The sequence below is a fragment of the Nicotiana tabacum genome, chromosome 3 (genome assembly GCF_000715075.1).
Source record: "Nicotiana tabacum cultivar K326 chromosome 3, ASM71507v2, whole genome shotgun sequence".
Lineage (NCBI taxonomy): Eukaryota > Viridiplantae > Streptophyta > Magnoliopsida > Solanales > Solanaceae > Nicotiana > Nicotiana tabacum.
The window spans coordinates 169300590-169327876 of NC_134082.1; the positions used below are offsets into that span (position 1 = coordinate 169300590).

The 27287-nt window shown below is 35.7% G+C and overlaps 1 protein-coding gene across 14 annotated transcripts; it reads right to left on the reverse strand.

Annotated features, from left to right (window-relative positions):
- Window positions 1-5751: 5751 nt before the first annotated feature.
- Window positions 5752-25383, reverse strand: LOC107793944 (alpha,alpha-trehalose-phosphate synthase [UDP-forming] 1). Of its 14 annotated transcripts, none has more exons than XR_001649837.2 (21): window positions 25206-25381; window positions 24993-25126; window positions 23758-24139; window positions 23469-23566; window positions 22840-23228; window positions 21928-22042; window positions 21693-21794; window positions 21092-21242; window positions 19821-19909; window positions 15673-15721; window positions 14981-15081; window positions 13966-14153; window positions 13607-13724; window positions 12078-12254; window positions 11887-12009; window positions 11719-11806; window positions 11481-11611; window positions 11307-11405; window positions 6952-7372; window positions 6808-6860; window positions 5752-5986 (listed from the first exon to the last, which is right to left on the reverse strand). XR_001649837.2 is itself a non-coding variant. In XM_075250184.1 (20 exons), exons 2-19 carry the CDS (start codon window positions 25032-25034, stop codon window positions 6968-6970), a joined length of 2847 nt encoding a protein of 948 aa, XP_075106285.1. In that variant the 5' UTR covers window positions 25035-25126; window positions 25206-25381; the 3' UTR covers window positions 5752-5986; window positions 6952-6967. The 14 variants fall into 14 exon arrangements, 10 of the variants coding, with proteins under 10 accessions (XP_075106285.1, XP_075106286.1, XP_016471884.2 ...); XR_012708018.1 differs by having other exon boundaries at window positions 23469-23674; window positions 25245-25368; XR_012708017.1 differs by having other exon boundaries at window positions 24993-25380.
- Window positions 25384-27287: the final 1904 nt, after the last annotated feature.

Sequence of the window (27287 nt, forward strand, 5' to 3'; positions counted from 1 at the left end):
AAAACCCAAGTCCATCATTCCACAGTTATTTATGTAAGTAGTGAATTCAAGACTTTTACTCATTCTATGAGGTCTGCCACCTTTTTTCTCATCTAGGTCTAGAATGACATTGAAATCACCCTGGATGCACCATGGTCCATTCACCTAAAGGTTGGTTAACTCTAAACTACTCCACAACTCTCTCCTTTCTTCAGGAGTGCATTTAGCATACACTACGTTTAATATAAAGATCACTGTTAGTAGCCCTATAATGCAATTTGATAGTAAGTTGTTGCTCTTGATTGTTCAATACAGTATTCATGTTTTTGCCTGATCACATGATCCAAATCTGATCATTTGTATTAAAGACACAGTGTTGATAGCCAAGGAATCTCCTGCACCTTTCAATTTGATTGATACTGGCAAAAGATTCTATAATAGCAACAAGTTTCACCTTATAGATGGTAATCAATTTTTTTAAACTTGGTAAGACTTTTTGTGTATTTACTCCCCTAATGTTCCAAAATATTGCATTTATTATGGAAATAATATTCAAATCAGCATGAGTGTCCTCCTTTAGGAGGTGTAGTATCTTTGCTTTTGTTCTTTCTTCCTTTTTTCTTCCTCTTTTCTTTACCACCTATGATCTGAAAGGATCCCTCCTTCGAATCTGTTTGGAGTTGATATTCAGGAATCAACTTATTTGTCTTGTTTTAGATTGATTTCCATGTTGAGATCAACTACCACATCAATCCCAGGAAGATTTCGAATTTCTGAAGGAACACTGGTTGATTCATTGACATAGTCTCTTGTGTTAAGAGCTTTCTTTTCCTTTTGTCTATTTTCAAGATCTTCATTTCCATTTTGAACATCATTTTCTTGAATCGACTCCTGATGATTCTCTTTGGTTTCACTGTTATTGGCATATGCATTATGATCCTATCTATTTAGGTTTGTAACAGAGGTATCCTGATTATTGGCAGCCCTAAATTGATCCCCTTTTTCACAATTATTCGACTACCTTTAATCATTCACAGCCACTTCATGATCACTTTCCTGATTCAGATTTTGAATAGCCAAGGTTATCTCTTTGTTGTGCTTATTTCTCCTGTTGGTGACATCAGATAATTAAGCATAGGTTTGAATATAACTTTAGCTTTCTTCTTAGGCAATTTCCTCGGTTTGCTCTTCTTAACTTTTCTGCTGGATCTATCCTTGATGTTGCTTGAAGGCTTTTGATGGTGATTCTCGAGTTCATTGCCACTCTTTTGTTTTAATTGGTTCTGTGTCATGTTGTCTTTATCCTGCCTATTGTTAATTGCACTTCCATTCTCAGAAGCCTCATGTTTGTTATCCATTTCATTTTTTTTTTTTCATCATTCGGATCTGCAACAGTTTTTTGAGCTTCCAATTCCTTATTTTTAGCAGCTTTTTTCCTTTCTAGTGCTCTACAGTTGATCATATTGTGCCCCAGCTTACGATAGAATTTGCAGTATTTAGGGACGCCTTCGAATTCAATTTTTTGCACAAAACCTTTTTGAGGAGCATTGTCATATGTTTGTCCAACATAAACAGAATTAGGCTGGTCTTTAAGCAGGACAATTTCGACTTTGACTTTGGCCATACTAGGTCTTGTTCTTCCTATAGTAGCCAAATCCATTTCAAGGGGAGTACCAATTGCACTCACCACTTATTTAACATAGTTCCATGTGTGCATATGAAAAGGTAAACCAGGAAGGAGAACCCATACCGGAGCAATAGGCAGGTCTTCTTCAGGCTTGAAATTCGGGGACCATTTTTGGAGTCATATATCTGCTGCCCTTCGATTTCAATAACCCTTCTAAACCAAACTGAATTAAAATCTTCTTCATTGGTGAAATCAAGGAAAACGTTGTAGTTGTCTTAAATCCCAATCTTAACAGAGCCCTTAATCGAGATTAACTCCTTGAATTTTGACCTTATTTTGTCAATTTGAGGCCTTGGTTTAAGGAATCGCCCAACAATTGTGAGCTTTCACTCTTCAGCCATAACACCATAATAGTTTGTTACTTTGAAAAGAACCGTCGGCATTCCATTATGCATGGTATGAGTAGCAATGACAGAGTCCCTGCCATGGCGATTTGGAGGAGTCAGAGTGTTTGAGGAGGAGATGACCTTGGTAGCATAGGATAGTTTTGTATCAATTAGATCAGTAGGTTGGTTCACCGTTAAATTTGGAGTCGATTGACCTTCCAGACGCAATCCGGCGGATCCATCGGTGGGCGCGTGTAGTGAACGTTGGTTAGAAAATAGCCGTTGATGTTCTGTTTTAGAGAGAGAATGTAGATCGTGAATGTGATGCGAGAATTGTTGTACTCGTATTAGAATAATGCCATCAAGGGATAGTTTAGAAATTAAAATACTTTTTTTAATGATTAAAAAGTAGAAGTTAGAGATATTTTAGGCAATATACGTATATGGTTTTAGCAATTAATGAAGAAAGCTTTACTTCGTGTCTCTATATAGTGTTTAGTAAGTCATTAAAGGTTAAAATATATTTAAATGGCATTAAATATAGAGAACTTTATATTATACAAGGACGACAATAAACTTATATTGAGTGATAGCTAATAAGTAAAAGATTGATGAGCTTTTTGATTAAGAGTCCCTTTCATAAATGAAGAAATAAACGACCTTGGACTTGCTTAATTATCAAAAGCATAGGCTAATCAGGTCTTGCTAAACTGGAAAATGGTGGAGGACGATGGATTAAGAAGTACTTTGTGCAAATTTTTTTCTATGGAACCGTAGAGGGGAAAGAGCGAAAAGGCTATGTCTTATCCTCTACTCAAGAAGGGCAGTAAGTTTCAAATACATACTAGTATTACTTTTGCTTTAATTAAGCTATGTGGATTAACTATAGATTGAGATGCGCGTAAGTTGGACCGAACGTTATGATTATTAAAAAAACTACGGATTGAAAGATCTTTGTTGGTCCACCTTTTTTCTTGTACTGAATATAGAGGCCAGATTTTATCCATTTTCTAAACCTTGGCACTAGCTATAGGATCAAACTCAAAAGGAAATTCCTCATTTGTTAGACAATACTATAGGGTTGGGTTCTCCTGCTCAAGATCATTCCTCATTTGTTAGACAATACTATAGGGTTAGGTTCTCCTGCTCATTTGTTAGACAATACTATAGGGTTAGGTTCTCCTGCTCAAGATCTTAGCATCTCAACTTTTTTTTTGTTGGGGGCAGGGGGGGGGGGAGGGGGTGTAGGTTAATAATTTGCTAATTACGTAAAAGTAGCATTACAATAAGGTCCCTTGGACAACTAGCAAATACATCATTAACAAAACTAGGAAACAAAAGGAGGAGTCTATTCTTGAACTTGGGCATGCTAGCTAGGGAGGTCACATTGACACCAGTTTGCACCAGCAATATGCATGCTTTCCCATCTAACTTGCCCTTGTAACATTGACCTTAACTCGTTTTGTTTCTTCTGAGTACTTTATGAACTTGGAGTAACATTTCCTTTCACACGTTCATTTATTTGTGAAAAAAAAAGAAGCAATATTTATATACGCAGTGTCCGATAAGTTACGTTCAAAGCCCAATTTGGCGAAGATAATTTTCAAAATACCTAATTAAGAAAATGAAACCAAGAAATGTTAGGTAATTCCTTTCCAAGAATGTGACCTAAGAGTGGATGAAGTTTTTTTAATATTAATTTCACCTTATGGTAGTAGATATCTGATAGGTGCATGCGCACAACTTTGCTCGGATACGAGCGTCGTTTTAAAAAATAAAAAAGAGAAAGAAGAGGGAAACTTTTGTAGGTTCCCCACCCTAAAATTAGCAAAGCTACGAAATTGGGCATGGGTAAGTGGTATATGAAGAAACTCGAATGGAAACTCACAACTCTTCACTACTCCATATATGTAATTTACAAGGTGGAAGTAGCTTTAAAAAGGACCACTAAACCAAGGCGTGCAGAACTGAACTTCAAACTCACATCTTTTATGTCTTCTTGTGCTTCAAAAGCTTGCATAATTGGATCAAATTGCCCATATACATCCTCTTGACAATTCAACTTCAACGCTCTATAGAATATGTCTATAACATCCATTGCTTTTGCTCTTCTTTATTTTGGCATTTTTTAGAAAGCAGAAAGGCCCCTTTCTTACTTCTTCTTCATTTCTTTTTTGTATTGAGCCAAATTGTGCGACTTTGACTTCAGAGCTAAATCTATCCCTCCTAAAAGAGAATATTTTCTAGGATGGTAAGATTTTTTGAAAGTGATATAGAGTGTCTGTCTGCATTACATGGATAGATATGTCGATTTCAAAGAAGTCAGAGGTCTGATATAATGTGAATTTTGGTTTTATATCTTTGTGGGAAAAGTAGAAACAATTATCTTTTTTATTTATAAAAAGATTATGCCATATTTACCAGATCCATTAGAGAAAAGTGTTAGCATTTCAAGCTTTGTATCTTATCTTATTTAATTTGATGCATGCACGTGGTGCAAGTAATATTTTTTTATAATGGTAGTCTCAAGGCCAATTTGTGTTCTGTTATTCTCTAGCATCCGTTACTTTCCCCGGTATAGGTACTAACTAATTTTGCCCATCAACTCTTAGGTAGTTGGAGAAATTCATGTATATTTTTGTCTTTGTTAGAATTTGAACTATATTTGTTCTTTCTAATGTTTTTTACTAAGTTGGTTGAGGTGGTGCAACTAAATTATTATCCTCAAACATGTGTACTTCATTACCATTACACGATGTTGGTTTCAAAGCTAAGCAATGGATTTCCAGAACGGGAGCTTGAAAGCAAAAATGAGTGAATGGTTAGGAAGACATATAAATACATAAAGGATTAGTACTTGAGAGTAAGATGATATTATTGGGGTTTTACGTACATAGAAAAATAACACCGTAAAGCCACGGTAAAAATAATAATCGAAAAAATGTATAAAATTTATATATCTTTTGTATATATATACATTATGTATATTATATACAAAATTCATACACTTTTGACTACCAGATATAAATAGTTTCAGGCGTGGGCTAAAAGTTATAATATCCCTAGAAATAATCAAGAAGTACTCTTCATGATTCTGATCCAGAGTATACTCCTATACATTGCGTAGGTAAATAACTAATCAAGAACGATGGTTTATGTATGCTTTCTTGAAAATAAGATAAAACATTTTATTTTGCTGGAATAAAATTTTATGTTCGGGAGAAAATGGGAAGAAGGGCAGAAAGGAATCAAAATGAAGAATCACATACTGCTGTGGACAAAATGTGGCCTCCAAGCTCTAACAAATCTTGATGATTCAGTTTGAAGCTTGAAAAGTGGAAGGGAATAGAAATTTAAATCTAGAGAAAAAAGGGTGCATTCTCCAAATTTGTTAACCATGCCAAGGCAAATAATGAAACTCAATTTGAAGGAAAAAAAACATTTATTTGTAAATTTTGTACACTTCTCAGGAAATATTTAATAGCCTTAATCATAAGGTATTTGTTTAAATTTTTATACTCAAATTTCATCCCTTGTCTTTTTAATGCCTCCAAGCAAGCAAAGGTTTTCGGGGTAATCGCCGCGCATCCTTTCTATGCTCCGTGACAACGGCGTACCCCGAAACAACAAAGGAGCCAGTCTTCGTCGTATATATCCAAATGTTAATTTGACACTACTGCATATAAATTTACGACGTATATATGTTATATAAACACAAGTGTATATTATCTAAAGGAACTGAAAAGGCAATGAAAATTATGGATGAAGAAAACACTATCTAAAGGAAATGAAAAGGCAAGGGATATGGTACTATAAAATCCAAACAAAAAGATACCGTTTACAAGCCAATCCAAAGGGTCCTGGGGACATTATTTCTACTAAATTTTCTTACAGGGGAATTTCTTTTATTTATATGCTCAACTCTTTGGAAGTACAAGCATGTTTCCTCAGCTGTGAATGAAGGCGATCGTACTATCCCTCCCCGCGTGTCTGTCTGCATGTAAAAACAGTGCAGCATCAGCAGTCACACTTTCCACAGCTTGAAAGGAGCTTTAGCATATCCAATAAGCTAAGATCAAAGGAGCGGATAAGTAGATAGTGCCATCATGTTCCATTACTTTTAACATGTTAACAACATAAGCTAAACTCAGCAAGAACGGTCTAGAAACACTATGGTGCAGTATTATTTTGCCATATCAGAAGATCAGATGTGGTCTGTACCTAAAAGAAATAAGATCGATACTCAAGTTTATGACTGACCTGTATCCTATTACATGATACAGAATATTTTCTTTATTCAGATAACATTATCTCAAATTAGTCAACCTACTGTAGCTAGATGCAGGTTTGGAATAAGATCTTGACAGTATTGTCATATATCAATACGATAAATAAATAGTTTAAAACTTTTAAAAATGTCAAAATATGAATGAATCAATCGACTGTACTTCAATCCCAAATTAGCTTGGTGAGGCTATATGAATCCTCTATATCTATTCCGCTACTAAAAGGATGTTACATCAAGATAATAATCAGTAGCTTTAGATTGTTAAATTAAATTGTTCTCCAAAAGTCCTCCAATTAGGGAAAGTGATAAACTACATCATGACAGACAAAAAAGCAGGTCAACTAATATGGAAGGATCAACAATCTCACAGTTACGTGAAGTAACATAACAACCAAAAAGAAAATGGGCATGGTTTTCAGTTTCATTATTTGTCCTATCCAGCTTTATGCAAAGGTTGTGTTAGAAACTGTATTTCTTGAAGATAAGATTTGTTGCTGGAGTATAAAAACTGAGAAAGAAAGGCCAACCCTCGAGCTCAACTTGGTAAGGCTTGTAGTGGCTGCAGTCTTGGCAACTTTTCCTAATGGATAAGTTTAACAACATACTAAATTAGCCCAAGATGTTTAGTCACAAGGTACACATTACCTGAAATGAGTAAAATATGAATGTACCTCAAATAATAGACTTCTATTTGTATGAAGAAGCAGCTCTGTAAGATGAACAGTAGGCCAGCTCTTTCAATAGGGACACAACATCAGCTGATGAACCAAGAAGGTATCTGGAAGTAGAGCACTTTCTACCAACTGCACAAGAGAAGTAGTTATCAGCCTTGAGGTCAAGAACCGATGACCCTTCATGAACTGTCATTCTATCACGCATCATGGACCACCAATTTCCATTTTCATTACTGCCAGCTTTCTTGTCTAAGGTTGAAGCTTGCTGGGAAACTTTGTAACTAACTGCCCGGTGCCCGCTTTTACCAGCTGAATGATTTGAAGTATTTCTATTGAGATGGTTAGCTATCTTGTTTCTTGTAGTTGCTGCTTGTCCAAGAGGAAGCTCTGGCTCAAAAAATGAATAAATATCTTCATCCTGAAAGACAACAGTTTACTGCAAACTAAGTGTTCATTGAAAAGAAATACACAAGGAAGAAAACAAGAATTACGAGTTGTACCTAAATGAATGAGTGATACATAACAATTTTTCATGAGCAATATTCAAAGATGGATGCAAAATGAAGCTACTAGCAGTGAGGTTCTGTGAAGCTCTTGACAAAGCTGCTGGGGAGAGCGGGTGGGAATAGAGGGTCTTTCAAGCTTCTCGTCAATGAGCAGTTGAAAAAACTTAAACCAAAAGTCGCCTAGAGTCCCTGGGAGAGGAACATCCAGGAGTATAAGAGCAATGTTATTAAAAGCCATCTCATTGTCTCTTAAATCGATGAAGCGATGTGAAGCAAGAGGTTATCGCTTCATGGGTGAGGACATAGGCTTCATAGAAGTTTGTGCTTCAAACAATGACGCACAAATAGATTCCAACGAAAAGCAGACGGTTGTTTGAATCTCAATTGCAGGGAATTGGATTAATATCAGCACTTCTTTTATCACGGTAGTGAGGACACCAACTTGAGCGCACCTCGACTATTCCACCAGAACCAGGTGCCTGCTATCTCCCACTAGCATTGATACCAGGCAACTCTCATATCGGCATTATTGCACATTGGATATTGAATTAATTGCAATTTGAATTATAGTCGTTAATCAATATATGTTTAGTATATTTTAATGTCATAAATTGTGCACTTCACTTCTGAAGGACTGAGAAACAGCAAACTACTACAGCTACAGACAAACAGGCTGATAATGTAACTGAAGGCAAACGTGGCCCCCAAAAGGCCACAACAGGCTCGGAAAAAATCCGCAGACATTAGAGGGGTCCGGAGAGAAGTCTGTGGGGTACTATATACTATCTTGCTCGGACTCGGGTGCGGGTATTCGATACAGGTTAGGATCTATGGGTCGGATTCTTCATCACATAAATTTAGGATTCGAGGGTATGGATCCAAGTGCGAATACGGTGCTAGGATACATCAAATAAATGTATTTTACAAAATATAAAGTATATATCTCGATTAATTAAACTTATTGAACTAAACTAATAAAATTCAATTCTTTATAAACACTTAATTTTTTATTCATAAGATATCTCGCGTAATAGCAAAGCATTCTCTTACTTTACATAACTATATATATAACTACCATTTCTTCTCATGGAAGACTGAGTAGATATACCCTGAGGCAAGGCAATGGAGAAAGTCAAAGAGGCATAGTGTGCACTAAATATCAGCAAGGACTCAACAATCTTTGTTAATTTGCTCGAAGGTGGAATAATAGGTAATTGATTAGTGTATTAGAGAAAGCTGCAGGAAAAGCTGTGTAGGGATCAACAAACTTTAGAAGGCTCTACAGGGTGGTTCTGTTGATCGCAACGCAGAAGTGCTTAGGATCCAACTCATACCTAGTATGGAGTTTTACACCATCTATTGTTTCTCTCAAGGTGACAAAGTGAAAGAAAAGTATCCTGAAAGTTGACAGATGTCATAAAGATTCTCAGTGACCTTTTCGAAGTCAAAGTACACTAGGCCATTGAGTGGACACAATTGAGATTATGGAATCTGAAAATAGAGAAGATAGATGACTTAAAAGTTAAAAACACATATGCTTGACATTAAGAAAATTGTTTTTTCAAATGGAAGTATCAGGTGCCCTGATGCAGAATTTCCCTTGAGAGAGCTAATGAATACAAAGTCAGAGCTAGGGAAGGTCATTGAGGAGCTAAGGGAAGAGGGAAGAACTTTGTGCCTGATTTTATTAGAGAGATCTCCATCTTTGAAACCTCAGATTTGAGGATTCTATATTGGCCTTGGCCAGCTTGCACACACCTCGACTATTCCATCGGGTACCTGCTACCTCCTACTAGCACGGGTACAGGGTAATACTGCCCACCAACGCTTAGGCAGATGAATCTTATCTAGGTGCATTTTCCTCTGCTGGGATTTGAACCTGACAACTCATGATTCTTCCTCTTCTGCTGCATCAATCAGTAACAGTATTTCCATTTTGGAGCGCCGCTTTGGCTATAAGCTTAAGATTTAGCTACACCTTCATTTCTAATCCTTAACTGTTTTGGATAATCCATCAAGGCAACTACTTAAGAGAAGACTGATTTCATATCTAAAACTTCCACAAACTGACAAACATCCGGAAACTGCGATAGTTGAAAATGTGAAATATGCAAGGAAAGATTTCCGAGTTATTGGGACAAGTATTTGAGATGTGGCTTCAGAATTTCCTGCAAACTTGGATGCTCAAGGTAGGGGTGGGCATTCGGTACTTCAGTTGGGTATTTCGGTATTCAGTTTATCAATTGTGTATACCAAATATCGTACCAAAGTAGTTCAGTACGGTTCGGTATTTCTTATTTTGGTTCGGTACGGTTTTGGTTTGATACATTTATGGATTCATGTCTTTTAAAAGGAATTCGTTTACAAACGTGAATAGATGATATAAATGGAGAGTGGACACGCTGTGCTAAGCTAGCAGGCTGTATGAAGCATTTCACAGATGAGAAATGCCTCAAGGAACACATAGAGAGTTGCCACCAGCATATTGTGTGTGAAATATGTGGAACCAAGAAATTGAAGAAGAATATTAAGCGGCATCTCCGCAAGCATTTCACAGATGAGAAATGCACGCATCAGAGAGAATAAAATGTGAATCCCAGGATTGTCAGCACACTTTCTCCACTGTAAGGGACTGCTGCATTTTCTTTTATGTAAATAAAGTTCCTTTCTCATCATCCACAACTTAAAAAATTCTGTCCATAATGATAACATATGAAGTAAACCATAGGAAATACACTTAATCTAAGCAAGGGGGCTTGGGATATTGGGCTTAGGCTTATTGGGCTGGAAAATAGAAATAGAGGTGGGCTTGGACTTAATTATTTCGGTATTTCGGTATACCGAAATATCAAAAATTCAGTACCGAGTACCGTACCGAAATACCGAAAAATCTATACTGAAGAATACCGAAAAAATCGATACCGAAATACCAAGTTAATTCGGTTCGGTTCGGTTCAGAATTCGATTTTTCGGATTTTATACCCACCCCTAGCTCAGGGGGACCTCATGAAACTTTTGGGAAAAAGTAAGTCTTTTGACCAGGCTTTGATAAGCAGGAGTGGGTTTCCTCTACCAAACAACTTGAATAACCAAACTAGTACTCAATAACAACAACAACAACGACCCAGTAAAATCCCACTAGTGGGGTCTGGGGAGGGTAGTTTGTACGCAGACCAAACTAGTACTCAGTGCATCCCATTTTGTACGACCTGTCCTGACTTTTGAGGAATTTAAGAGAAATATTTAAATGAGTTACTACAATGGAGTTCAGTAGATATATGTCAAATACTTAATGGATGATGTGAGAAGGTATCAAGATGTTGCATCAAATAGAAAGTAAGACTGAAGTAGAATTACAAAAAAAGGTAGAACAGCAAACAGCATTACTGTGGTGGACGGCGGACACCACCATTTAAGAAGGTATATTTGTTCGATGAGCTAAAATAGAAAGCAAGTAAAACAAGATAAGATCAAGTAATAATTAAATTCAAAAACTACCACAAGGTCCAGGTAGCTGTATAGAACTAAAGAAAACAAATAAGCATGTTCAATTATTTGTGCCCTCAAAAAGACAAACTATTGACAAAACCACAGGAAGAAAGCACATTTATGTAAGAACATCCTCTTAAGATGCAATCTGCCACAAAATCCAACCACAAAAACCATGCCAAGTTATATGATGCGCAAAGTTTTTAGGTCAAAATGGAGTTCCTACACTGCAATTTAAAAGCTTAAGTGTCCAGACTGGTCAAATATATCTGCTATTAGCCGTAACTTTCATCCAAATAGAGCATTTAACAGTTAATTCAGCATTTTGTCAACCATAACATAAAAAAGATTGCACACCTTTGGCAGAAAGTGCCCTATGCATAAAACATAATCTATTGGTGCCTTGACATCATTGTTATGCACTATTTCTCCCAAAATACGATCAATTGCTGCCCCCTGTACAAGAATAAGCTGCATAAGAAAATAATCAATTTAACACAAAATGAACATTCTAGGAATGACAGCACAGACCTTAGTAACACCAACTGCTCGAACCTCAACGGATCGACTACCCTGGACTACATCTACAGAAGCATTTGAAATTGGGCCTGTCCACAAATGTTGCAAGAGATCTTTTGATTGAAGTCTTCCAAACTCGATATCTGCATGCTCAGAACCCAATAACAGAATAAGTAGTCCAAAACCACAAATAAACATAAGGGTATTTATTTGATTAAAGATGGACCTAAATTGGGCATAGATTAATGACCTGTATATTTATAGTTCCAAACAAGTGAGGTCTCACGAAGCTCAAAATGAGAACGAGGGGTCCTCTCAGTGAAATACTCAAATACATGCTGAAACAAATGAAGATAGACTATGATTTCAAAAACTTCACAAATTTGAGACAATTCAAGTTCAAAATACAGTGTTTCACCTTCACGCTGTCAACCCAATCCATATTTAGATTTTCAGGCATCGTAGTCATCCAATTCCCCTCTGTTTGTCGCAAAAACATTCCATGTTCAGCAGCCAACCACATCCTATATTCTCCAAAATTCTGTAGAAGAAGTCAGTCAACAAATATAAATGCTGATAGAAAGACGCTAACTTAGGAAAGTAGGACACCTCATCAAGAACATTCCGGTCACTTCCACTGAGGACAACTACTGTCGTTTTTGGGTCATTACAGAGCTTTCTTAAAGGTTCTTTTAAATCTGGATGCAACTTAAGCTCCATTTCTTTTAGTTGATCAATCCTTCTTCCCTGGGCGTCCACTGGCTCTGTTAATGTGGCATTGAAACCCTGAATTACAGAGAATGACTATCAAAACCAAGTATTCCATATTTGGGGAATTGAAAGTAGCTTATCCCCTGTCTTCGTCATTTATATGTTCAAAATTTTTAGAACTGTAATGAGAAGGAGCATTCAAAACACATAGTAAATGAGACAAATAGCTTAGCGCAAGCAAAAATACACAGTAAATTGGACATTTAGTTTGACTAATTCTCTACGATACAGTCCCACTCCACTTCCAACAGGCCCAATAGACTATCTATAAATTAATAAATGCAGTTGGTAAAAGCAGCTCCACACGGGGAAGCGTGGAAAACTATAGATCCTCCTAATTTGGGAGGGATTTAAAAAAAAGAAAAAAAAATGGAAATGGAATAGTAGAGAATAAGTGGAGCAGTGAAGGAAAAATAACTATTTTACCAATAAATATCATGACTAAAGCTAGATAGAACTTTTTGTCCTCATTTGGGCAAGTGCCAAGGAAGCTTTTCTTGGAAGCAAAAATGTGACTTTGAGAAAACGGCAACATCAGAACTACCTTGTCCTCGGTTAATAATATAAGTAGGTGAGACATCGTAACAGAGAAAAAAATATAAGTATCCTAGTGCAGAAACTCTTTATATGTGCATAACCTTATGCAACAGCATCACATGTACCCTACGACGATAGTTTCTTAAGACGACATCATCCCTTTGATATTACAAACATTTTTTTCGACAAATAACAGCATAAGTTCATCATGAGACATTTTGATAAAAGCCAGTTCAGCCCTTTATGTTCAAATATGTCTCAGGCAGTAATGAGCAACAACAGACTCCAGTCCCAGTATTGAATGGGATCCTATAGTAGTAAGGTGAGGTTAAGTAAACATGTGCAGCACTAATGAAGAAATGACAGGATATAGAGACATCAGTATCTGGTCAAAACAGCTATAAGTTCAGTCTTTCCATATCCTTTATCAAATTCATGAACCAAAAGTCAAATAAATGGTTTGAGAAGGCAAATGAAATAACATCCTGAGCAAAGCAAGCCGTAGAAATCCGTATAGGAGCTACTACAATTGCTTCGGCCTGAGCTGCTGCCAATAATTGGAAATACATATGTTTAAATGCACGCTTTTAAAACATTTTCTGCTTTTATGAACAACTAACTGTACAAACTTCATCTTTCAATAGAATGTAGAATTCACCAGCAGTGTCATACTGCACCGGCTTCCTGGATTTTGATCCTTTTGAGTTGACACCAAGTACTAAGACCACAATAATATACATAAAAATTATAATCAAAGGGTGGAATTAGGGTATTACAAAAAAAAAAAACATATAATATTTTTGCATTTTGGTGAAAGGAAAAAGGACTACCAATATAAGCAACCGATTATTTGATCGCAAGTAGCGCTCGATAGCCAATTTGGTAGGTAGCTGAGGCGGAATTTGTCTAGTCCTCAGTTGAGCTTCAACAACTGTATCATTGAGTTCGCTGCATAGAAGAAGAAAAAAGTAGTAGCATCAGATTGCACTAGGATTGACATTGGGCAAAACCGATTAAAAGAGTGTCTGAGCAAACTGTTTGTCTTGTGACCGCTTCTTGATATTGTTATTGATTTAGATTTAACGTGAAAAGTACATAATGTAGAGCACAAAAGCAGATCCTTTATTATCAAAATACAAATGTGACAAGTTTAAACCATAAGAGCTACTCTGACACATTAATGACAGACCTTACAAATGTTTCAGCCCATTCCTGGGAAGTGTGAGTAGTGACATGCATGAAGTTATGGTGATGTCGTTTTTCTCTTTCATGGGCGGACATTGTTAGAGCATAAACAATAGAGGACGCAAGTTCTGTAACATTCCACGGGTTCACCAAAATAGCCCCAGCACCAAGAGACTGTGCTGCACCTGCAAACTGTAATTGAGGAAATATTATGGCAAGAATACAACAATATGCCTCAGTCCCAAACAAGTTGAGTCAGCTATATGAATCCTCGCTGACCACGTTACTCCATTTAAGTCATCTCATGCCAATGTTATGCAAGAATATGCCACTCATATCATTTGTATAGCACGTCTACATGTGCAGTAGCAATCTGATGATTAGTAAACAATATTTATAGGGAGGAAGATTTTATCTAAGGATATGATGCCACTTTCCATCCTGAATCAAATTCCAAAAGCCTTCTGAATTCTAGAAGCTAATGTAAACTTGCATAAAGAAGTTGAAGCAGAAATAAAAGCAACAAAATAGACACTATCATATATCCCTTTTTGCATGTTGAGGTATTCATTACCAACGCCAGACAAGGCCTTTGCAACACTATCTCTCTATCTTCTTAGGCAAACCATTAAGATTTCCTGGAGCTTCTTTGCTACTAAGACCATTGTTGAGAAGGTGAACATAGTGAATAGCTCAACCCCAAAAACAAGCTCAATCATGCAGAGAGACTACAATCATACTTAACCTATATGGGATGTTAACAACCCTCACCCCTTCCCCCCATGCTCAAGGCTGGGTGTCTGGAGCGTAGAGCAACATAACGTGTGTGATCCAACATTAGGTAGCCCAACATCGAGGATGAGCCTAGTTCTGATGCCATGTTGAGAAAATAACCTAGCTCCTATATCAACCCGAAAATCTAGCTCAAATGGTGAGAAAAGGTCATATGCTTACCGATCAAGGATTCTAAAAATGTTATTAGTGAAATCATATCCATAGATAAAAAGAGAACTGCCTACCTCACTTAGAATTAGGACTCCTTTCTTGGATGCTTGGCAGGCCACAAACTCATAGCTGACAAGATTCATTCCATCCCTTAGGGATGTAACTAGAGCAACATCTAAACAAATTGCAAGAAACAGAAAAACAAGTGACAAAAGGGGCAGAAAGTGTATTCAGGAAAACTTTAGGCACTTTGAAACTAACAAGTGTTATCAGAACCATCATAAAATTGGTGGTATGAATTAAAAAAGAAATAAAATGTTAAAAAATAAATTATTATGTGCTGCAAACAAGAAAGATACCAACTTGTCCTTTCAAGTTTCTAAAGAGTAAGTTTTCTTGGTCACCCATCTAGTTTCTTTTTTGCCCTCAACATATACTATCATACATGGACGTAGCCAAAACCCAAAAATCTAAAAACTAATAAACAGTAGTATTAGTACATTCATATGTCAGTTCAGGACATCATCCTAGGACCGATAAGTAATTTGCGATCTTATAAAAGCTATGGCACAGACGGCTGCAAGTTTTGCTTTCTTTTCTTCAGATATTGAGCAGGCAACCCCCTGGGAATGTGTTGTTGTTTTCCTTTTTCCCCTTCCCTATATCTGCCCCTCTCTATCAGAAGAATTCAACTATGTTTTCCACCTTCTAACCATGTTAAAGTTATTTCCAGTATAATTTATAGGAAGATAACAAGAATGAGTACCAGTGACAGCATAAATTGCGCACAGTGCATGAAAATCAAGAGAGCGGTCCTGTAAATATAGAGAGAATATCATTAGAATCTTCACAAGGTTATGGAAATCGCTCATAAAGCAAAGAGGAATGATGAGAAGAAGTAGCAGAAAAAGCTGAAATGAGAATAAGAAATACCAAATGCCAGCAACCAGAATCATGAACTCGTTCTCAAACTCAAAAATTCACCATTCAGTTTATTTTACTGTAAAGAGGAAGATCCTTGTTTTATATCTAGTTGGCTTGATTCTTGGGACCATAACATCACATTTAATCAATGCTTCTGTAACCTAACACCATCTTGGTATATCTATAAACTTTAGTTGACTTACCCCCACAAAAATATAAAATGAAAAAGCACCCTATAGGAGTAAAAAATATTCCCATAGGAACCATCCCTTTTCAAAAACATTTCCTCTTATTATCAACCACTTCATTAAACACTGTTGTATTCAAGCAACAAAAGTTAAACTGAAAACTTAGTGTTGATACTTCAATTGACTCAATTCCATGATGTTTAACTGACCATCAATCTCAGATTGTAGACCTATAATTAATGTTTTCTACTCTCAGAAAAAGTAATGGACAAATACCATCAATGAATTGAAAGCTTTCTTGGGAAAATGACACCACATGAAATCTATTCAGAGGATATGCAATTCCAGTAGAAAACATAAAGAAAAAGATTTTTCCGGTTCAGAGGATTTGCAATTCAAGCAGAATAGATAAAGAAAGATAAAGATTTTCCCGGTTCAAGAGCAATATATTTTCTAATCATATATGATTAAAACCAAAGAAAAAACACGGAAGAACCAGACCTTCAGTATAACGACGTGACCTTTTTGATTAAGATGTAAGTAAGTATTAAAAGCAAGCAAAAGATAATGCCGTTCAGAGAAGATAAGATTGATGGAACCCTTCACATAGAAATGCTACACCAGCAAAATAATTCGGCTTATTTTATGTTACTGGTTAGTGTTATAGACTTTGTCAAAGTATTGGGTTTTTTCCCTTCCGATAAGTAGAGTGATGTCAAAGTGTTGGGCTTTCTTCTGCCACGAAGTAAAATAAGAAGTGAAACGTTTTTTTTTTTCAATCCATTTCAGACTCAAGTTTGCATTAATCGACCTGATGCCTCAAAGTAGTAGTATTTGAAGCACGGAAACTATACTTTGAGGATTTGACTATGCAGCATTACCTGATAGAGTCTCGATGAGTCTATTTATCCAGCAGAAAGCTGTAACAATACAAGGTTTCCTGACATAAACTAGCTGCTTAATCTCTAACAACAGCCCAAACACTGCCTGTATTAAATTTTAGCTTAACCAACAAAGATTTCAAGCAGAAGCGTTTACCAAGAGTTAAGTGTTAAAGGTAAGTAATTCCTTAGTTTGTCCTTTACTTTAAATATACCCATCCAGCCCAACTACAATTCAGAAGACGACAAATGGGTATACTCATAGCCATTCCTGTATAACAAGAAATTTTTATATAAGACTTTTTTCGGAAATTACTTGAATGACATCTCAAGAGTTAATACAGTATCCTTAGTATCCTTTTGTATCTGTTGCAATATTTCTTTCACCTGTAGTACAATAAATTTCTAAAACTGCCAGGTGCGTGTCCTCATGCTCAAGGTTCAACTGCGTTTCTGTATTGACATAATAATCAAAAGAAGCCGATCAACCATGACGAGGAGAAATTTTCAAGGAGTAAGCTAAATATTCCCGAAGTATAAATGTACTCTCAGAATTGCTTTGAGCATTTTAGTAGGTTATATCAAAAGGAACCTAGAATCATTAATTAAAAAATGACATCAGAAAAAATGAGAGCTCCAAATTTAAGAAGAATTCTGAAGTAATCTAGTATCTGTGCCCCACCTTTAATAGAAGCTGGGGGAAAAAAGGCAGAGTCAGGAAACACTCATATATGTCCAATCCAAAGAGGAAATGATAACAGAAATCTTTCCATGAATAAAGAACTTTTTATAACGGGATCCCTTTGGAAGAAATTTTTTTTGCATTAGGAACAAAGTAAAAGGATAAAGATTTTCTTGAGTATCTACAGATATGGACTACCCAAATTATAGCATAATATCAAGACACCAGAGAACAAACAAAGAAACATAGCTGATGAATCAGCCACTGACCTGTTATTTGTGTACATTAATCGAGAAGATAAATAATATGCAAGTTCTTAATCATAATGAAAGGCCTTAACATTTTAGCAAAGATAGGATTCACATTGAGATTCCTTTATGTCGCATAACATTGAGTACTATTGAGAGTCGTTTGTCTTGTAGCATCAAAACCTTTTTGATATTTGGTCCGTTTATTCTACAATTATGCCTGTTATGAGTTACGAATGACAAAAATCTTCATTATGACTTTTATATTTCAGTTATTATAGTTTCCTTATAAGTAAAATTGTCATGGTGTGTACTACCTCACATTCCCAAATCTACTTTTATTTTATTACGACTGTGGTGTTCGGGCCATCTTGTGCACTCCTCGACTATGGCATCGGCTACCTGCTACCTCCAAATGCACAAGCACTGGTTAACTCTACCAACCGAGACTTAGGCAGACGCGAAGAAATCACCTAACGTGTTTTGTCTGCTGGGATTTGAACTCTAGCCTTCCATTGTTTTCAACCCTCGGTGCTGTCCAACTCTACATTTTACCCTAAACAGATGTGAATATCCATGCTAAGCAGGTGTATTTATACCATAGTACCTTGAGAAATTCTTTTCTGTTTCTGCAATCATAAAGTTTTAAGGGGTGAACTTACAGGTCGAGATGAAGCATAAATATGTTGAAATGTGAATTTAGACTTAATGAAAATAAGAGTAAAGGAAAAACAATGTTAACCAAATGTTGAGTTTAATGCGCTTTTAATATATGCCCGTTTGGCACTTCACACCTTGTTTTTATCTTTTTATGATTTGGTACCTAACTTCATACTATTTAATGTATAAGTGCTGGCTCAAAATTAGATTCTGAGTCATGTGTCAATCCAGCAAACAAAAAGGAAATAATTATCATAATTAGATATGGGTAAGGAAAGGGCCAGGAGGGTTGGATTGACAAAAGAGAATAGATGGAAAGTAAATGAGTTAAGGGTATGGCGAGGATGCAAATTCAGCGTCAAGTTAAGAGGTGGCAAGGGGTGAAGGGGAAGGCATTGCTGCAAGGAAACCAGTCTCCCACTTTATACTTGTAAGAAAACACTCAACATTTTGGCAAGAGATGAGTTTCTCAACTGTACCGTTTCAGGATCAAATTGTAAAATTAACAAATTTTGCTGCAAAGTACCAAATGTTGAGTACTTCACACCGTAAAATGCTTCTAACTCTACAATACTCCTTCAAAGACATAGGTATTATTGCATTAATGTCACCAGTAAATCAGAGGATTCAAAAAGGTACTCCTAAGACCTTTATTGTTATATCTTTCTTTATTTTTTCTTTTTGATAGAGGGGAACCTTGGAGCAACGATAAACTTGTCTTTCATGTGACCTATAGGTCGCATGTTTGAGTCGTGGAATCCGCCATTGATTAGACTGCCCACATCATACCCCCTTGGCGTGCAGCCCTTCCGCGGACCCTGCGTGAACGCGGGATGCTTCGTGCATCCGGCTGTCATTTTTTCCATTTTTTCTTTTTGATAACTCCTTATCATTTGATCATTATGATCTAGTGTTAAAATGGGGAATGGGAGACAGTGAACATTTTTGTAAAGAAAAAATGACAAAAACCAACTTTGGGAATAACCAATAACCTGTTAATCTTACTGTAAAACTCAAGCAACTGAGAAGACCCACTTGACACAGAATGAACAATATCATACCGATTCAACATTTTAAGAAACTGCACGGCATCCAGAAATTACAGCATTCCTAAAATTTAAAAAACCTAAAATGGAAAAAAATAATTCTCAAAATGCAGAAGAATCAATTGTTGAAAATAAAAAACAAAACAAGCTGCACCAACTTAGGACTTTACAAAAGTATCAACAAAATCAAATTGCAAAGAAAAGAGCCTAGCATGAATAATACAGTAATACATATCCATTAATATCAACAATTAAATTCATATTATAAAGTAACAAGAGACAGACCAAATGATGGATCGGGACAGCTGTTAGAGTTCCAAATCTTCCATTGATGCGTCCCACAATTTCATGTACTTGGCACGTAAGTTTTTGATCTGCCCAACAGGTTTAATAAGGAAATCCCATGAAAAATACCAAAATGTTTAACATATAACAAGGCTTTCTTGGCAATAATATACCTTACTACCCATATAAGGATTTTATTTTCAATTTTACAAAGTTAGTCCAAAAATCAGAAGTTTTGAGCCATCTTTTTCAATGATAATTTGACGATAGCGTATATATAATGCACTATAATTTTAGAAATTACACTAACAATTAACTATTCAATACAAAAAAAAATCTTGAAAGATCATTAACTAATGTGCTTTATAAAAATAAAATTAAAAAAAAACTACTGTGCTTTATAGATATGAATTGTGCTACTTGGTGCAAAATCTTTTTTTTTTTTTTTTGAGAAGGATATAAATGAATCTTTTTATAAAAAAAAAAAAAATCAGAATCCACTCTTTCCAACTTTGGAACTCGGAAAATGATAGGCCTACCCCTTGATCCTTCTGCACTAAGTACCAAACTTAGTTCATTTGATTCGCCAGCAGGATTCAAACTCTTGATGTATCTCGCCCTCAACATTACTCCTGTTTACAGATCTTCTCTTCCATTCAGTCCACTCGAATTTGCACTATCAGTCTTTGAACATTCGGAAGATTTCTCACAGGCATAAAACAAGGGACTTTTCCATAGAAGATAAAAGTATTGACTTATATTTCTCAATGCCGTTAAACTAGGGTTAATTACTGCATAATCAGTGTCTTTTTGCCCTATTCAAAAGATGTCAGATCAGAAGACAGAGTCGCCTGAGATGAAAACAGAAAGTGAGTGGCTAAGAAGAGGCTATTAGAAGCTGACAAGGTTCACAATCTCGAGCGAGGAGGAAAAGGAAGAATGGAGAAGATAAGAGAGACATTGGAGAGATACAAGCTTAGAGAAGAATACCAGAAAGATGGAATGTTGCAGATAGGATTATCGGAATTTTAGAGAGGAGGAGCTTGTCTGTAGAAGTTTTTAAGGATATTTTATTGCAGTTAATAAATTATTCGTTAAGTTCGCCTATCACAATCCAAGAACATCGTCATTTTTCCTTTCTTTTTCTTTCCAGATGTTCTTGACAACTAGCAGTATTTTTGTTCACAAAATTTACAAGACATGATTCAGTAGTATGCAAATTATATGCTGTAGTTAAACAACAGAAATAAACTTGATGACAAGGAACATACACTCGGGGACATCTGTCCTGGTTGGCACTGCAATTTGTAGCAAAACTACCTTGTCACGCCAGTCTGGGTTCTCTTCGAGGAACTTCTCAAATGCCAATATTCTTTGGGGGATTCCCTTAATCATATCCAGACGGTCTATGCCCAGCATTACCTGTAAATTAACAAATTGCCAATCAAAAATCAGTAAATAAAGTTTACTTAGGTTTCCATCTTTGCTTCTCTTCAATTTTCTTCCTTTATTCTCAATCATCCCATCTATTATATAGATGGTCATCTCACTTTTCTTTTTCTACTTCACACCTATACATGGCTTTAAAATCAGAAATTTAAAAACAAATTGTAATACTTTGCAATCAAGGTCTAAGGCAACTCTTCTTGTGATAATGACTGAAATGGGGATAATATATCTGTTTTCACCTTTTTTCTATATTCCAATTTTTTGATGTTTTTACGAGGAAGCATACATCAAACTGTTGCACTGAGGATGACAGAAAATTTGAGGAGTGAAATAATTAAGGCATTCCACATTTCGAGCTATACTGATTGAATGCTGTAAAAAAATCTGCATCATGGTGATCAAAGATTTTATACTGGAATGAACCTTTCTGCCAGCAAATCTTTCTTGCAGTTCTTTGATATGGTACTTGACTGGAGAAAGCTCAAGAGCTCTAATGAACCGATCAGAATCTATCCCGATAGGAAACTGTTCATCCAAAGGATCCAGTCAATATATCATCCATAACCTCTTGCAAAAGAGGAAACTTGACTTAAGTTGCAAATGATGAAAAAAGAAAAAATATAAAACATTTAAAGCTATTAATAAATGCTTCATATACCGCAGCAACACGTGTCAGCTTTCCTTGGTCCTCCACTCCTTCAGGTGTGCCCTCAAGCCCAAGAATGCGAGTGCAAGCACTAACAAAATGCCTTGCATAATCGTAAGTGTGGAAGCTGTAGACAAAATCAAAAAAATTCAAAACCTGAACCAGCTGAAAGCTCTTTACATAAAGGACAATCTAAATCCTCTTGCTGCAAAATTATGAAGTACAGAAAATTCTCATAGTTCAGAAAATAGTCATGGATTCAAAATAAGCTGAACTCCGTGATGTTAATGAGGTACTTATCCCCTTACTAAATTTACTGATGGTATTTGAAAACACAAGCCCTTTGTTTCCCTGGTGGAATGCTTCTCAAACCCTCATTTATGCATCACCATCACAACAATAAGAATTTTCTCATTATAAACCTCTTGAGGTAAGAAAAAGAAAAAAAAGTAAACAAGAAAAAGGGACAGTTTGCTTCTTTAATTAACCAGAGTTTGCTCACAATATGTTAAACACTCCTTCCCAATAATAGGCATCAACCAAATTGGACACAAATGGTATCAAACCTCTATTCCTTCTTCTGAATACTACTTTAAGATAGTCTTTAGGAGAAGCATTGGTTAGTGCTTACACTAATCTAGACCGTCCACAGATGACAGACGATCTTGTTACGCACTGCATCCTTAAGACTGCTTTACATTCTTTTCCTCATTCACTTAAGGTATAATATCTCATGGTGAAACAGCACGGAGAACATTACTTGGTACAATAGGTAAGCGTCTCTTATGCTTTTTCTAGGTAGCCTTGTCCACTCCGTTACACCGATCTTGAACAATACCATAATTCAAAATTGATAGTTGTTTGCAATACCTAAGCAATTTGTGACACTATTTGAATTATTGAAAATAGAGATAAGTGACTGACCCAACTAAATCAGCAGCAAGAACTGCTCTTAACAGCTCTGATCGAGATGGCAATGTCCTATGAATTTCGGATGAAGGAAAAGGTGTGTGAAGAAACCAACCAACTTTCATTTTACTATTATACTCTTTAAGGCATTTTGGTAGAAACATCAGGTGGTAATCATGGCACCAGACGACATCACCCTCTTGATAATGCTCATTGATGACATCAGCAAACATCTGGTTTGCCTTCTTGTATGCAGCAAACTGAGACTGGAAGCTACGGGTGGTTGCAAGACGGTCTTCTTGCGGAAGTGGGAGATAATGGAAAAGAGGCCATAGAATGTTATTACAATAGCCGTTGTAATATTGGTGAACAGTTTCTTGATCAAGAAAAACTGGAATGCACCTCTGCAGTCATGTAAACAATAAAGCACATAAAAATCCAACCTTTTTATGGTAGTTGTTATACAGATATTAAATTTGATAGCATGCATCAAGGTAAAATCTTTTAGATGAAGTTCAGTATTTTATTACATGTTGATGTCGCAACAGCATATAATAGGCGGTATACAGAAGTAGAGCTCTACACATATCACTTTGTTGGCAAGTGATATATCAAGAATTTAAAATGGGACCTATTTTACAAACCTTTTCAGCTAGAGCTTCAGTAAGTGATCTCTGACCAATTTCATCAGGTACATTCACCCCAGCCCACCCGATCCAATTTGCTTCAAACTCATTGACACCTTTACCAAAATAAGAAGACATCAGCTAGCACACATACAAGATGAAAAGAACCTCACTGAAGCTCAAATGTAGTAGATAATTTAAGAAGATAAGGAAATGAACAATGCCTGCAGAGAAAAATAAAGAAAGGTATCAGGAGCAAAATGTGCTAGTCATTTTTCGTGTATATAGAGCATTATTTTTGTCTTACCCAACAGCGCTCGAACTAAACCTCCTACACTAACTTCTAGAGCCCATGAATCTTTGCCTTTCCTAACAGCAGAAACAGGCAACCGATTTGCCACAACCAACAATCTTTGCTTTTGTGGTCGTCCATCTAGCCTCTCAGAGCCATCAGAAAGGGTTTTTGCAGCTACAAGTCCTTCAATAAGCTCTTCATCTCGAGTTCTCTTATCGCCATCTGATAGACAGAGTTCAATTCCATTTACAGAAACATCTGAGTCTCTGTAGCCATCTCTTATGCCTTCATTTGCATATAGAGACTTGCTGGATTTTCGTAGTTCCCTTTCTCTTAATAGCCTTTCCAATCTAGATGGAACACCATTATACTTGATTCCAGGCGTTTGTAGGATCTGTGTTTCAATTGAATTAGTATAAGTCATGAATCATATGATGCATTTATTTATTCACAAAGCAGATCATCTTCATAGAAATTTAAATCATAACACCTCATGAGTCAAATGATACAATTATGAAAAAATATAACTTCTTTTGGTCATTTAGAAGAATGGACAAAAAATTCATATTCACCAAAAAGGACAATGTGAACAGCTATAGCATCTACGTCTCTTCCGTTAACAGTGACAGTAGTGACAGTCTGAAACACATCCAACTATGAGGAAACTAAGATAAGTTGTGAGTTTTAGTGAATTTACCATTGCCCTGATGGCATCCAAAGGTAGACCAGAAATGGGAAAAGGAGTTTTCACACAAGACCCAATCTTTAACAAACATTGAAGTTAATAATGAAAGAAAAGAATAAACAAACCATCAACCAGAAAGACGGGGATGAAGAAGTAAAGCAGAAACGTTTAACTACATTTCATGAGAGGAACGTTTTACCTAGAATTAGCTATTCCAAGGGAAAAAAACATAGAACTACTCTATACATTAATTTGTTGCCTTTAGTAGTGAAATAGTGAGTCATACATGTTCCCACAATATTAACTCATAACATGGCCTTAGATAATGAACAACGACATATCTATCACAGTTTCCCAAAACCCAATTCCTATTTTAAGTATATAATAAGAGAGAAACCAAAAAAGGAACAACAAAATCAATATCCATTTTAGACAAAGAAATAGCACAAAAAGTAAAATTCAAGAACCAGCAACCAAGAGCACCCCCAACAAAGCTCAATGCACAACCAAAAGAATCAGCAAGTGTTTAAAAAAAGGGAATTTTTTTCAAGAATTAAAGTACCAAATTGTTCTGAGGAATGCGGGTATCTTCAATCGACTCCATCTTCAGCACCGACAATTACAACAACAAGAAAGACCCAAATGAGGAATTGGGATATTGAATTTGAAGTGGAAAGACAGTCCATAAGCTGCAAGCTGTCACAATTTTGTATGTATTATGTAGAGAAGAGAGAAAAAAATCTCAAAATAGAGAAAGGAAAATGGAGAAACGAACAAGGCTAAGGGATTTTTGCAAATTTCATAAAATCCAAACCCTTTTGAGGAGAGAGTGTAATAGAGAAAGTTTTGCAGGAACACGGGTTTGGTTTTCTCGCCATGCAGATTGCAGCAGCTGTTCAAGGTTTCCCTTATGGCCCCTTTTGGCACCAAGCCTACACATGTTTCTTTTTTTCAAATTATTGTTTTTTAATGATTAAATAAATAAATTACTCTCCAACTCTCAACTAATCTTTTTTTGCCCCCAAAAGTTCCAAAATTGAACATTAATGACTCAGCAGCTGTATCGAAATTCTTTTTCTCTCTTTTTTTTTTTTTTTTGTCTTGAGATTTCTAAGAGCATGTTTGGACATAAGAATTCGTTTACTTTTTTCCAAAATTTTTTTATTTTTTTCGAAATCAGTGTTTGGCTATAAAATTTTCAACTTTTATTTGAATATGACTTTTGAATTTTTTCAAAAATTTGAATAACTCGAAAAAGTTATTTTTTAAAATTTTCACTCAGATCACTCACAAAAATTCAAAAACAACCCAAAATTATATTCATGTCCATACACAACTCTAATTTTCAAATGTCATTTTCACTTGAAAAAAAAATTACTTTTTTTTTGGAATTTTACAATTCTTATGTCCAAATGCCCACTAAGTCCTTTTTGTGACGTAGTGGTATTTCATTTCGATTTTAAATTATACTCCCTTAATTTCAGTTTAGATGAACCTGTTTTCTTTTTGGTACATCCTAAAAAGAATGATCGTTTATTAAATTTGGAAACGATTTAACTTAAACTTCAACTTTATCCTTGGTGAGAAGCTTTTATAGCCATACAAATACTCTGCATATCACAAGTTCTAAAAATTTTCGTTCTTTCTTAAACTTCGTGACATTTAAATAAATTCGCATAAATTGAAACGGAAAGATTATATATATGCTTCATAAAAGTTTTTTCTTTATTAACAGTATTATTTATTTGATAAATTCATATTTTTTACACTCAGTACATAAATTATAAACTCGTATATATCACTTAGCACCCGATCAAAGCTCACTATCTTAATAAAATTACATATTGCATTGGATTATTTGGTGCTAATTTATTTTAACCATTTGTCTGGGAAAGGAGAGAGAAAATAGAGGTAAAAATACGATATATATTTTTGCTTGTCTTATGTAGTTATTATGGGAAAGAACAAGAAAAGGTGAAATAAAATTATGTCGAGGAAGAAGTTCTTAGCATCCAACAAAAAGAATTTGAATACCAAAAAAAATTAATCAATATTTCTCACAAACCCAAAAAAACGGAAAGGAGTATTCTGCTTTTCTTTAGTTTCTTTTCTCAATAAAAGGGTTAGAGTTTGTGGCTCAGTGAATTTTACTTGGCCATGCTTGTTTCTTGTTTTCTTATTGGATAAGTCTCCAATGATTATATTCTTTGAATGGGTCCCTGTTCATTTTTCTTATCTTTTTCCTTAAATATCTACTCCTACTATTTTTGGACTATTACATAGAGGTGGCAAATTAAGGGATTAGTCCGTTGGGTCTTTTCGGTCCAGAATCAACCTAAAAATTACGGGACGCCCCTTTTTAACCTGTAATCGCTTTGTTTTTTTATTTGTATTCGTACCCTTTTTTTGTTAAAAGCCTTTAAAAAAGACTATTTTACCCTTCTTTATTAAAAGACTACTTTCTCTCCAAGTATAAGCTAGTCCTCTGTGTTAAAATTGGAATTTTCTCAAAGGAAGCTAACAGTACACCTATGTTATTTCAAGGAACAATGCAAAGTCATTAAGCACGTTTTAGGACTTTTCAGAACCAAAAATGGGAGAAAAAGTTGATTTCATCACCAATAAATTCACTTTCAAAAATTTCTTTTTTTCTAGCACTACACAAGGATGATCTTAAAAAGCCTTTGTCATTACCTCTTTATAGTGAACATGCATGGAAGAATTCACGGGAAAGAGAATCTTCATCTTTTTTATGATTGATTATACCTGTGATTGCACGTTCCCACGGTGTCGAAAGATACTGCGAGCCGTTTTGTAATTGGTGAACTTCAGCTTTAGGAGCTGAAGTTTTTATTTT